General features: G+C 40.1%; 1 protein-coding gene across 1 annotated transcript in view; it reads left to right on the top strand.

The window, feature by feature from the left end:
- Positions 1 to 3,486: 3,486 nt before the first annotated feature.
- LOC129742028 (uncharacterized) overlaps positions 3,487 to 13,937 on the top strand; it is a 28,923-nt gene continuing 18,472 nt past the window's right edge. Inside the window, exons 1-2 of the mRNA XM_055733872.1 lie at positions 3,487 to 3,570; positions 3,804 to 3,969. Of these exons, the coding sequence (XP_055589847.1) occupies positions 3,487 to 3,570; positions 3,804 to 3,969 (250 nt within the window). The remainder of the gene's footprint in view (positions 3,571 to 3,803; positions 3,970 to 13,937) is intronic.

The raw sequence follows: 13,937 nt of genomic DNA on the forward strand, positions 1-13,937 counted from the left end.
TTTTTATAAAATCTATGTAAAATGAAATTTTGTCTGTCTATATGTTCCCTCAAAAACTCCCCTCATGTTAGACTCAAAAACTATTGAACCGATTTACGGTCAACCTTGAACGACACGAAGTAAGCATGCTGCTTAAGCGCCACCCTATAAGGGACAGCACACCACGATTGAACTGCCCGGCTGAGACTCACTTCAGGGCGAGTCCAGTAAATATTATACGATCTGCTGAAGGATCGGAAAAGGTTGACTTACGTATAAGCAAGCCAATAAAACTCGAGAAAATCTCGGACACACTTTCAACAATTCTCAGTAGCTAGAAATATATATATTTTTATAGTTGGTAACCACAGGTGGTAAATTCCGATTTATTAGTCCCTCCAGTTTTCTACTCTGGGGCCATGGGTACAATGAAAAGACTCATGATATACTCCGTGAATACCCCCTACTCCCTAAACTCCACCTGGTGCCGCAGACCTGATCCCTACCTCGAACTGTTTAGCACACTTTACTTCAATAGTGGGCGGTCTATTCGCGCTAGTGCGCTCCAAGGCAATACTCATTAACGAGACCACTTTCAGCAAAGCCTCTCATTTTTACGACTCGACGCCTGGACTCTGCTCTACCGACTTGAGTCACGACTTGAGAACCGACATCTCCTCGCAATGACTCGAGATTCCCACACAAACCTCTCCTCTTCGCGACTTGAGGCCTGCTCTCTCCTCTAACGATTCGAGATCCGACCCCTTCTCGCATCGACTCGAGGTTTACCTCTCCTCTGCAAGACTCAAGGCCCGATCTCTCCTCTAACGACTTGAGAACTGACCTCTCTTCATAACGACTCGAGGTGACCACTTGTACCCGTCCTCTTGTTAATACAGAGCCTGGTCCCTCCTCTTACGACCAGAGACCCGACCCCTTATCATAAAGACTCGGGGTTAGCCACACAAACCTCTTCGCCTGGAGGTTCGAAGCCTGACCTCTCCTCTAACGACTCGAAGCCCGACCTCTTCCAGGTGCCACCTTGCACGTCGTGTGCCAGATCGAGAGCAGCTTATCCTAGACTTGCGCCTGTAACGGCACACTCGGATGATTCCCGACGAAGACGTCATCCTACTCTGACTCGAATGGCTCACCCGGCGTCGAGAGCCACTCTACCCGTGGGTATTCCCCGATCGTGGAATAACCCTTTCTCAACGATTTCCACTGCGAAGAAGGTCAAGTCTTATCCCCGCAGCTTCTGTCGTTGGAAACCGCCCAACTCGGATACTCTCCGAAGGTGGAGCATCCTACGCATGAACGCGGCGCACCCACGGCATCCGCTATGCAGAAGATGTTGCCTAGAAATAATCCTAAAAATATTCGGTACGATACCACCCATGCCTGACAATCTCATCATTGGACTACCAAACTCTCATCACCAATAAGCGAACGGTCGTGGAAGGGCAAAAATCTAGGAACATTCAAATTTCAAATCTTGATCACGGAACGCCTTGTGATGGAATACAGAAATAATAGAATTCAAAACTCTTTGGCGAGATTTATAATCATTTGACTATATTAACTCCAGTTCGATAATGTATTCAACAATGCATGGTTGGGTATAAATAACTTAACTCATTTCAGGTACTATTAATTATTCAGGTAGGTAATAACATTTTAGGAAAGTAATAATATTTTAAATAAGTAATTCATTAATTTGCTCCTACAATATATGTACATTTTCCCGACTACTCTCTTTTCTAGTGCGTGCGTCTTCTCTCTACATTCTACTACCACGCACCGTGCAGTGCGATTCCGAAAATTCAGCGCTTACTGTACCGAACAGCTAAAATTTGTTTATGTTACGGTTGTCATCTATAACCGAAACATTTATGTTAACGTAAACGTTTTAGTGCTGTTTTCGATTCGGTGCGGTTGAAAAACGGTCAAAAGTTTTGGTAGTATTTTTCGGTTTCGTTTTATGGGAAAAATTATTAGTTTTTAGCCACTCTAACTTGGCTTTTACTACAGTGGCTATGCAGTGACTGCCACTACCCAGTAAGCGCGTCCTCTCAAAAATCGACAGAGAATTCAGAAAATTGAGTACTGGGTATCCCGACTTAGGAAAAAATGGTTATATTTCGGCGAAACTCGCGCACGCCGAGCCCGATATTTCTTCTTATTCGACTTGGGAGCTTTTTTCTGAAGAACTTAACTGGGCCGACTGCTGCTCGTTTGATATTATTAATATTATTACCTCACCGGTATACTCGTTTTGAATAAACTGTATGCAAGCAAAGCATTGTCAGTTCCAGACGTACCCTCGTGTGGTGCGGTGTGGTTTTCTTTAAACTACGGATTAGATCAGTAAATACATATCTAATTGTTTTTCCATATGTATCTGTTTTTGTACGCTGCCGGAAAAAAAATATGAAGCATACAAAAGAACAAAATGCGGGTAACGATTTCTGAAAGGGTTAATCCATAAAGCATTAATTTGGGAAATTAAGTTTTTTATGCCCTTAATCAAATCAACACCACTGTAACGGAAATCATTCGGCAAGCGTCGGCAGATCTGAGCCGAACACACACACCACGATAGAAACACACGTGCACAATTCGGATCGTGCTCTCTTGGGGCGGGTCTAAGCATTTCTACTCAGATCTCGTAGCACTCACCCGAGACACGCATATGGTGTGTTCCTCTCTGCCGATGTGATGATGCAAAATCGCCAGAGAGATCGTTACAATCCCTCTGGCGATTTGAGTTACCTCTCTGCCGATTCATGTTTACTGGGTAACGGTGCTGTGGGATGAAAGTGCGAAATAGGCAGGGTTGAGAACGACTCACCTAGTGTTTTGTGTGTTGACCAAACCTGTGTTTCCAGCTCGATCGCCTGGCTCACCTTTGTCGGAAGCCTATGTTGTTGCTGGCGATGTTTTGGGTAGCTGCTCTCGATGAAATGAAGTTGTCGAGTGGGCGGTTGAACAGCAACGAAAAATGTTGATGGGTGTGGGCGTTACTGTTGTTTTTCCGTGTGCTTCGTCCGGACTCCAGCGGATTCGACCGGAAATTGAAGCACCAGTCTGGATACCGGCAATGACGGGGTGCCCGGCGGGTTGTAGGTGACGGAAACCCGCTGCGGCGATCTTGTAACCTCCTTCTCGGTTACAACTGGCATTTTGGGTATTTCGGTGACAGTTTTGCCTGAATACAAAATGACAGTAAATGTAAATTTACAGGCAGTAAATACTTTATATTATATTAAATAAAATTAATATTTAAATAAATTGGCAGGCTAATTTAGAAAATAGGAGATTAGCAGATTTTTCTCAGTGCAGCAGAGTAGGTTGACTCAACTGATAGAAACTGATGTAGCCGAGATACAAACCGCGCCAGACGTAATCCGCGCCACATGCGGAAACAGTAGATTACGTGGCCCAATCACAGGCGTCGACGTCACCGATTAGTACTACCGGAGGAGGTGATAAAAGACCAACGCACCAATGGGCCGGTCTCTTATCCCCTTGGGAGCCGAGTGTCGTACGGAAGTTGTGCGCGCCAACACAGTTTCCGCCAACCAAGTGTCGGTTTCTTTTTTGGACCTTGGTTCTGGCGACAAGTACAAGTAGTGCTTGGCACCGTAGCCAAAATATGTGCCCGCGTCCTAAGAAGACCACCATACGGCTAAGGACATTTCCTGACCGTACTATAATTCGCGGTTCAGGAAATATCTGAAAACTGCGGTTTTCCATATTTACTAAACCCTCCATGAGCCGTCGCGTCGGTAGGAATCCGAGGCTAAATCAAAACTACCTTGAAGGCAAGCAAGGCCCAGCGCGACGCATCGAGGCTTCCGTCATCTCGGTCGAAACCCGGCCGACCCGGTTTATCTGGCCGATCGAGTCCACGTGGTGCCACGGCAGAGAGTTCCAGCATCGAAGTGTCCGGCAGCATCAACGGGTACCCCCAGCAGCAGCAGAATAGCAGTGAGTCATTTAGGCTGATGTCATACTGAAGCAACTAGCAACGCGACCTACAACGCAACGTTCACACGACTAACCAGCTCTCATTTGATCTCCATGGAAATCGCGCAGACCTGTCATACTGGTCGCTTTGTATAGCGCGACCAATCTGATGCCAATGTGTTTTGTAGCGCGACTAGTAGGAAATCCAATAGGAATATTGTTTTTTTCTCGATTTGAAGCAGTGATTCCGGGTTTTAAGCACAATAGTACGAAGATCTGTCCGAACTTGTGATAATAAACTAAAAAATATCTTAATCGGCGAGAAAATTTTCATGAATTCTTAGTTCCGGCAAAAAAAACAAGGAATTTTGTCGGTCCAAATTTTGGCATTCTTGTAATCCGGGTCGTGATTTGATAAGTTTTTGATGGCTCCCGAAAGAAAGGAGACGATTCAAAGCATTATCAGATGTAGAGAAGTGATGATTTGTAGGGAATTTCAAAGTCACAGGTCGCGCCAGCATGACATACCAATGCGTTGCAACGCAATCTTATTGGAACGTTGCGTTGCGTTGCGTTGCTAGTTGCTTCAGCATGACATCAGCCTTAGTGTTCTTTTCCACTTTAAATAAATATAGACTTCCTTTCCATTTCACTGAATTTCACTATATCTTGAGTGATTTAATACACAGTTTGCCCCTTGTGCAGTGCCTGATTATATAATCGACTATATACACGCACGCACACGCACAATGGCGCTAGATGATTTGAGAGAGCATTTATGATTGTGTGGTACCGGTTCGATCGGCATGTTGTAAATAGACGGAAACTACTGAGTGATGCGTCACGCACACTAGTTGCTTTCAGGCTCGTTCGTTGCACATGCGTCAGTGTCTCTGTCCTCAGTAGTGTGCCAGAGTTTGGCCGAATGAGTCAGTGTCTCGAACCCTGTGCTAAGGGTGACTTCCTACCATTAATATGCGATTGCACACCCCTCAATTTTGTGAGTCAGATTTTAACTGGCGTGCACCGAAATATTCAACATAACAGGGGCTGGGGGAAGCGAATATCGAACAGGTGAGTGAGTGATTTTCTAGTTACAACGAGCCGACCCTGAGATTGGCTGGAGTCCTGAGCTAGTCGAAGGCCTAGTTTCAATCTGTGGTGATTGGCTGCGGCCTTTCGAAGTGGCTGTCGGGCGAAATAAAAGTGTGGCCTGTACGGCAACGCATTTAGCACATGCTCGGGTACGGTAAGTAAACGCACGTCTTTACCTAGCTTAATTCTTGTACGCACATAACTATTTTGGCCCTAGCTCGCAAAATCTAGCCTAAAAGACGAGGCTACATAAAAGAAGTAAGATATATTTCTTATTTCCACACTACATCACATTTCTACCTTGAAATTTAATAAAACTCAAACGATTCGCGAACTAATTCCACTTCCACACGCGATCACTTATCAGACCAAAGTGATTGGCAGTGTGTTACCTCAGTTCAAGGAAAGTGGTATCGGGCGTTGACCCCAAGCGGAAATACGTTAATCCCGAAGTCTTTAGAATTACTTTGGGGTTCTGACGATTTAAGATCGTCGCTCGTTCACATGACTGGTGATTCGGGTCATGCTTTTCTTTCAAAAGCTTATCACATAACTTACTGCATCCGCCATGAAGCAAATAAGTCTGGCATTCAACCTTCGATGCAAATATCGAGAAAGGCATCGAATCGATCAATGTCGTTTTCTACTAAAAGGTGGACCCGATTCGATGATAAACATATTTGAAAAATCAAAAAAAATCAAAGGTGCGACCGCTACAACTTAACAGGTGGAAGCTTCTGAGAATTTATTTAGGCCAATGTAGCCAAATTTGGCATCAAAGGGTATTTAGTTCAAGAAATATTTTTATCAATATTAACACGTTGACGGACAGTTGCGTCTATAGCCGTCAAGTTCAAGTTCACTATGTGACATGATGGCAATAGCCGTCCAATACGAAACGGTCGTTTTTAGACACTGAGGCTGTAGCAGCACAAATGTGCATTTACCAGCGTACAAGTAGGAGCCCAGTGTCATGTTTTCGAAAAAAAAATTAGTAGGGTAGGTGAACCCTCCTCCGTCGTATCCCTAAACGACCGTTTCGTATTGGACGGCTATTGCCGTCATGTCACATAGTGAACTTGAACTTGACGGCTATAGACGCAACTGTCCGTCAGCGTGTTAAGTACTCTCTTCCAGGCTTCGCAAAAGTCATCGTCATGAAGCGTGAAGCTGTGACTGTGAAGCCTCTTGGTCCGTCAAACTCAATTGACTGTTCCTTAACGACCAGTCACTTCGTTTGCCAGTCATTCAACCCCCAGACGTTTGAAGCTAAAAAAATTTCATAGTCAGCATTCTCCAATCGTATTCGAACGAGTCGTCGAACGAACTGAAGACGAAAAAGAAACGCATTTATTATTATTGTTACTCCAACCAGCAAGCCGAAGACGATCGAAGACGAAAAAGAAACGCATTTATTATTATTGTTGCTCCTGCCAGCAAGCTCGTTTTCAGTTTTTTATTGCTATTGTTGCTCTCTGCCAGCAAGTCGTTCAATTAGTTGTACTTGTACCTGCCGTCAGCAGCCGATCGAAGTGTGAAGAGATTTGCCAGTCACTCTCAGGAGAAATTTTGACCATGTGTAGGCAATGTTCCGAAAATCAATCAAAATAAACACTCAGGATGCGTTCTGATTGTATAATGGGATAGCGCCTCTCGCAACTGCTTCGCCTGACTGGTATGCAATCTCGATCAGCGCTCCACTCAGCAACGCCAACCGAGTCGCATTATTTAGAACCATTGGTTTTGCAAACATCGAGTATCGGAGATGAGTTAGATACAAACTGATCCATTCTGAATGTCGCTCACTCAGTATCTTCCTGGTTTATTAGAAATTGAAAACACGGCGGAAGTGAACATCTTTCCCTCACAAACACAACTACAATTTGATTGTGTTCTTACTGATATAAAAAACGCTCTACAATCAAAAAAATTTATTAATTGGCTGTGTTTAAAATCAAACAACATTTGCAAATAATCGGTTACATGTATAACTCACTCACTGACTGAACCAATCACTCCTGATCCTAGACCAACATGATTCGCCGTATGCATCGCTCATTGGTGAGATTCCAATTTGATGATGGTGCTGCACTGTTATGACAGCAAGCATCGTGCGAGGTGATCTGTATTTAAGCGATGAATAGAACGAACGATGATCGGATAAGTTCAGTAGCAATCAATAACAAAACCCGATCGCTGAACGGTCAGTTGCGAAGTGCAATCAGGAACATTCATTGAAAATGAGTGATTTTCGGAACACTGTGTGTAGGAGCTTCGCCAGTCGATGATGGAGAAATGTTGATTGTTGTCGTGCTGTATCCGTCATGCGAGCAGGGTTGTCAACTATTGTTCAGAAAAGTCTGGAAGATTTTTAAAAAAAAATCTGGAAATGTGTGGAAATGTCTGAACACCTTAGCGTTGAAGGTGGCGATCTTTTTTTTTTGTCCCCAGATCTCAATGTTGCAATACTATTTTTCTGTCACCATATCAGTCACGTTGTAGGTAATCCCCAAACCATATCAGTCACGTATTATGTCTTAATCTCAATTTGACATACATCTTCAAAGCACACTTATGAATTCATAATTCATAAATTTTAATCCTTTCCTGCCATATTACACCATGACCAAATTGAATTTTCATAGTTTCTTAGTACAATTTATATCCAAACCCAAAAGTCTGGAATTGTCTGGAAGCATTGTCAAAATTCTGGAAGTCTGGAAACCTGAAAAAATGTCTGGCAAAAGTCCAAAAAGTCTGGAAGATCCAGACAAAATCTGGAAGGTTGGCATCACTGCATGCGAGTAGTGAGGCTTCGTCAATTGAGAACAGTGCCAGTCGTTTGATGAAACAAAACTAGTCGAGTCAAGCGTGACGGGCGAAATTTACCATCACTGCTCTCTTCATCAAATGGAGAAATAGAAAGAGGAAATGGGCCTCTATCACATGAATCCGCATAACTCGATTTACCAACATAAAAAATTTCCATGATTATTTGAAACCATTCCTTTCTTGCAGTAGGAGCATTTTATTGGCAATATAGGAAGGGAAGAGGACAATTTTACAATTTTTTGCTTAACCCGCTTTTGCTTAATTTATGTAACAAATGGACATAATTTGACATGGGAAATGATTTTGGTATGGCTCTTTGATTATTTGAGACACCACACTTCTTTCAAATGAGTAGGAACATAGGAAGAGGGGAGGATGGCCCAATACAATTTTATTTGCAAAAGTTTTCAATTTATGTTTTGACGAAACAAGCAAATGGAATCAAGTATAGCATGGAAAGGTATGCCTTCTTCCTTCTTAGTTTTTTTTGCATTAATCGGGAAGATACATATCAAGCAATGGGACCATATTTTATAAGATAGGTTGTTTACGTATCAACAATTTGAAACCTTCCCTTTTTATTCAGAATCGTCTTCAATGTTTCCTTATACCGGCCATATGGTATTTCTGGGCAGTCCACAATGGATTTTCCCGAGAAAAAAACTGTGCAGAATTTTTTCCCTTCTTCCGGCTTCCATGTTGATTGTTTGCAAAGTCCAGTCGATTTGCAGAATGTCAAAAATACATACGTGGAACTGTCTAAATTATCGACACGGTGTCAACAACATCCAAATCCGTTCACCAGGAGCGCCACAATTTGAGTAATTCTAACAGAAGAAAGCTTTATAAGATTGAATAAAAAAAAGATCCAACCACCTTTACACGTTTTTAATTAGGTTTTCCTGATATCAACATTTTTTTTGTTGATCTATTATTTCTAAAAACGATAATCACTGGGTTCACTGATGGCATGAGTTTGATTTCCATCTCGGAACTGGGTGTTAAATGTTCATCTTAAGTTTTCCACGTTTATTAATTCTATAAATCCTTAATTGGTTAATACGGTGAATGCCTTTTTTTCAATATCTATATATTTTAATTTAACTATTACATGAGACGGGTTAAAGTTTAATAAAAGCTGCCCTTGTCGAATGGTCCATCCTAATAAGCTTGATCGAAAACACCGCTTTCCCAAACTTTGGATTGCTCACCGACTAATGGCAGTCCATAGCTGGCATCAGAAATTTATAACTTCCGCAGCAAAAAAAACAGCATCAACAACAAGTACATGCCAGGCAGACAGCAGGAGTGGCAACATGTTAGCTTGTAGCAATCCGCACTCCGACCACACATACACACACACTCCCACGCCCACACAAATTTCTCCCAAACACACCTATTTATCCATCGACATCATCGGGTGCCCCATCATCCAGACCTCGTGTGTATATCTCGTCGATTGGTAGCCCGTATCATAAATATTTGATGAAAATCGTTTGTACTAGACACGAGGTTTTCGAGGCTGGTGTTGTTTGTAGTTAGATACATCGACGTTTTGCGACCTCTTCCGTCCCGTATCTCAGACGGAGGGCTCAGAAATCGATGACTTTGTACCTACTCCCACTTCAAGTCGATGTTTCGAACACTCTCTCCTGCCTGATTTTTGCGGAACGATCTGCCGTTGATTGAGAAGAGGCAGAGGCCAACAAGTGGGGAACAATTTTTCCGACCATTTTACCCTTTCCCGCACCAGAATTCAATTCCTCCTCTAGGGATGTTTTGCCTATCTTAGGAAAGCAAAGCAAGAAACCAACGATGAAAAATCTACATACGTGCCTTTCGTTGAAACAAGAAACCATGACGAAGGTGGAGCGTTCTTTATTTGGCAATTTCGGCTCGGCATTACACTCATAGAGCATTTTTCGTGTGTCCTGCCTGTGAATTGAGGATGAAATTGAAAGGACCGGAAGCGTCCATTAATCAATCTGAGAAATGGCTATAGGGAACGATTGAGGCCTTTTTGGGAAGGCTGTGCCATAACCGAAGTTATCGGTATGATGGAATGTTTTCTGCTTGTTTAAGCAAGTGGAAAAAATCTCAATGGTATCAAGGAATTTCACGAGGAAGTGAAATATTGTCATAAAAAAGTTTTGGTAAAATTTTCATAGAATCTATGTAAACTGAGATACTTAAGTTAGTTTGAAGAAGCTTAATCTTCGTATCAGGCCCGTGCGATGGAACCGTTCATGGGGGAGGTTTTCAAAATTCAAATTTAGCCAAAATAAATAAAAATTTTAAATATACATACATATATCTAGGAAATTGAAATCAAAACAATTGTCTTACTTCTGATTATCACACAAACTTAAAAATAAATAAAATTTATCTACTGATAAAAGATATCAAAATTTTCAAAACAAATCAGGATGAATGTTTCAAATCAATGCCATTTTCGGTAAGTCATTTATTTATCAAAATGATGTTCCTCATTCTGAACTAGAAATTTGATTGAAAATGAGTTCATAACAGTCAAATTTGCACATGCGAAATCAATATTTCTGAAACACAAGAAAAAGAATAAAAAATGAAAATTTCGAATAAAGCTTCAGGCACAAGAATTAATGCACAGAAAAAAAAATACATAAAATTTAACAGCAGATTTCAAACAAAAATCTGATTTCTCAAATAAATGTCAGTTCAGGTAAAAAATTAACCATGATGTAAAATTGGAAAAGGAAGAATAAAAAAAATCGCTGTAGTGTCTTGAATTTGAAAAAAATCACGATTTAAAATGTGAATTCTTCAAAACAAAATCCACTTTGACTTAGGAGAATTTGTTCAATAGTTGATAATTGAATTTTATTTGAAAAAAAAGAAAATATTCTATTTTATTTCAAGACTGCCAGCTATCAAAATCAAAGATAAAACTCTTTTCTGTAGTACAATTCTACTAGTTATTAAAATGAAAACTAGTAAAAGTTCTTAAGCTCAAAATAATAACTTGCAATATTTATAATTCAACTTGTTCAAATAAACTGACAAATTTCACAAGCACAAAGTTCATACAAATTTAGTTATCATTGTGCATTGAAATTTAACTTTAAAGTTGCTGCTTCAAATAATTTTTGAATTTAAAGAAAATAAATTCAAAATCATGATCGATTAAAAAAAATGATTTAATATAATGAAAATCAAAGAATACAATTTATAAATTTATAAATTAATAAGTTTATAAATTTTAAATCAAAGGTTTTAAACTTTAAAATTTCAAGCTCTGAATATTTTGTCAGTTTCAAATGGAATTTTGAGTCCTGGAAAGGACCACCTTCAATATTTTTCTTGTTTAAATTAAGTTTCACAGGCTTACAAGAAAATAATGTTTTAAACACAAAAAATTAAAATTTGAAATACAAAAACCAACTTATTAGAAATATTTCATATATGTACTTTAAATAGTTTAACTTTAAAATTCGGTAAATTTATTTGAAAATTGAAACAAAAAATATTACAGAAAATGATAAGATTTGAAACATTTTAGAAGTTTTTTTTATTAAACTCGCCAAACCTTTTTTTAAAACTTATGAATTGATAACTGTTTTGGTGGATATGGATATGGAGATTATGAGCTTTAAAATGTATTCAGTTTATCCCTATAGACTCGGAAACTACTGAACCCATCATCGTCAAAATTGGCATCTGAGAGTTTTTGGGACCAGAGATGGTTTCTATATAAGTTAAAAACCCCATCCGACTTAAGGGAGGAGGGGCTCCCATACAAAATTATGTAAAAATTTACACAATTCGAACAATTCTTAGGAGCTACTGAACCGGTCAACGTGAAACTTGGTGTGTAGCCGTTGTTAAGACTGAGAATGTTTTTCCAAGTGCTATCAAACCCATCCGAATACAAAAAGGGGGGCTCCTATACAAAATTAACAAAAGTTTTACATAATTTGGACAATTTTCCTAAACTACTGAACCTATCAACGTCAAATTTGATGTGTAGGCATTTTCAAGACCGGGGATAGTTTCTATGACACTTTAAAACCCCTCCAAATCCAAAGAAGGTGGGCTTCTTTTCAAAATTAACAATAATTTGACACAATTTGACCAATTATCGGAAACAACTAAACCAATCAACGTGAAATTTAGTGTGTAGCCATTTTCGAGGCTGGAAATGGTCTTTTAAACACTTTCAAACCCCTCCAAATCCAAAAAAATGTGGCTCCCATACAAAATTACCAGAAATTAAACACAAATCGAATAATTTTCGGAAACTTCTGAACCGATCTACGTGAAATTTTGTGTTTAGCCGTTTTCGAGACCAATAATGGTTTTAACAATCGTTTCAAAACCGTCCAGATCCAAAAAAGGGAAGCTCTAATACAAAATTAATTAAGAAAAATTGACAAAATTTTTAAAATTTTCCAAGGACTATTGTTAAAAATTGATAAACATAACTGTTTTGACTTATCGAGACAATCTTTTGAATTGACAAACAAGTTTTAACCAAATTGGATGATATATTGTATTGATAGACGCTTCCCATTTTAATGAAAGAAGACTGTTGTATTTAATAAATGTAAATGTATTTTTATCAAAAAATACTATGGCTTAGTGTATTAGTGTCTTAGAATTACAGTAAGGTTTTTTTTTACACTGATATACGTACCGCGTAAAAAAAACCGTGTAAAAAAAAACCGTGTTAATTCCCGAAAACCGTGTAAAAAAAAACCGTGCTAATTCCCGAAAACCGTGTAAAAAAAAACCGTGCTAATTCCCGAAAACCGTGTAAAAAAAGACCATTCGAATTTTGCAGCTTTGAAGTTCTGACACTTAAGACCTGAGACCTGAGACTTGAGACATAAGAACTGGACTTGAAAATGTAGACTTGAGACATGAGACCTGAGACTTTAGACATGACACCTGAGACCTAAGTCCAGGGACCTGAGATCTGAGACATGAAACCTGAGACTTGAAGAATGAGACCAAAGACATGGGACATTAGACCTGAGACCTGAGACTAGAAACCTAAGACATAAAACACGAGGACCTGAGACCTGAGACATGGGACATGAGACCTGAGACATGAGACTTGAGACTTAAGACATGACACCTGAGACCTGAGACCTGAGACATGAGACATGAGACAAGAGGCATGAGACATGAGATATGAGACCTGAGACCTGAGACATGAGACATGAGACATAAGACATGAGGTATGAGACAAGAGCCATGAAAGATTAGACCTGAGACATGAGACTTTAGACCTGAGACAAGCTACTAGTGTTATAACCGCGAAAAATTATAGCTTCGATTACAACTTGCGACCCCTCTAGTGAAAGGGTTTGACATGTAGGTGACGAAAAGCAGTGTCGCGAAATCGCTAGTCCAAGCTACTAGTGTTAGTACCGCGAAAAATTAGTTTAGCTCCGATTTCAACTTTTGACCAGTCAAGTGAAAGGGTTTGACTTGTAGTTGACGAAAAATAGTGTCGCGTCTGCGCTAGTACAAGCTACTAGTGTTAGTACCGCGAGAAATTAGTTAAGCTCCGATTTAGACTTGCGATCCCTCTAGTAAAAGGGTTTGACTTGTAGGTGACGAAAAACAGTGTCGCGAAATTGCTAGTACAAGCTACTAGTGTTAGTACCGCGAAAAATCAGTTTAGCTCCGATTTCAACTTTCGACCGGTCAAGTGAAAGGGTTTGACTTGTAGTTGACGAAAAATAGTGTCGCGACTTCGCTAGTACAAGCTACTAGTGTTAGTACCGCGAGAAATTAGTTAAGCTCCGATTTAGACTTGCGATCCCTCTAGTAAAAGGGTTTGGCTTGTAGGTGACGAAAAACAGTGTCGCGAAATCGCTAGTACAAGCTACTAGTGTTAGTACCGCGAGAAATTAGTTTAGCTCCGATTTCAACTTTCGACCAGTCAAGTGAAAGGGTTTGACTTGTAGGTAACGAAAAATAGTGTCGCGAGTTAGCTAGTACAAGCTACTAGGATTAGTACCGCGAGAAATTAGTTAAGCTCCGATTTAGACTTGCGACCCCTCTAGTGAAAGGGT

This window comes from Uranotaenia lowii, chromosome 2, assembly GCF_029784155.1.
Source record: "Uranotaenia lowii strain MFRU-FL chromosome 2, ASM2978415v1, whole genome shotgun sequence".
In the NCBI taxonomy this organism is placed as follows: domain Eukaryota; kingdom Metazoa; phylum Arthropoda; class Insecta; order Diptera; family Culicidae; genus Uranotaenia; species Uranotaenia lowii.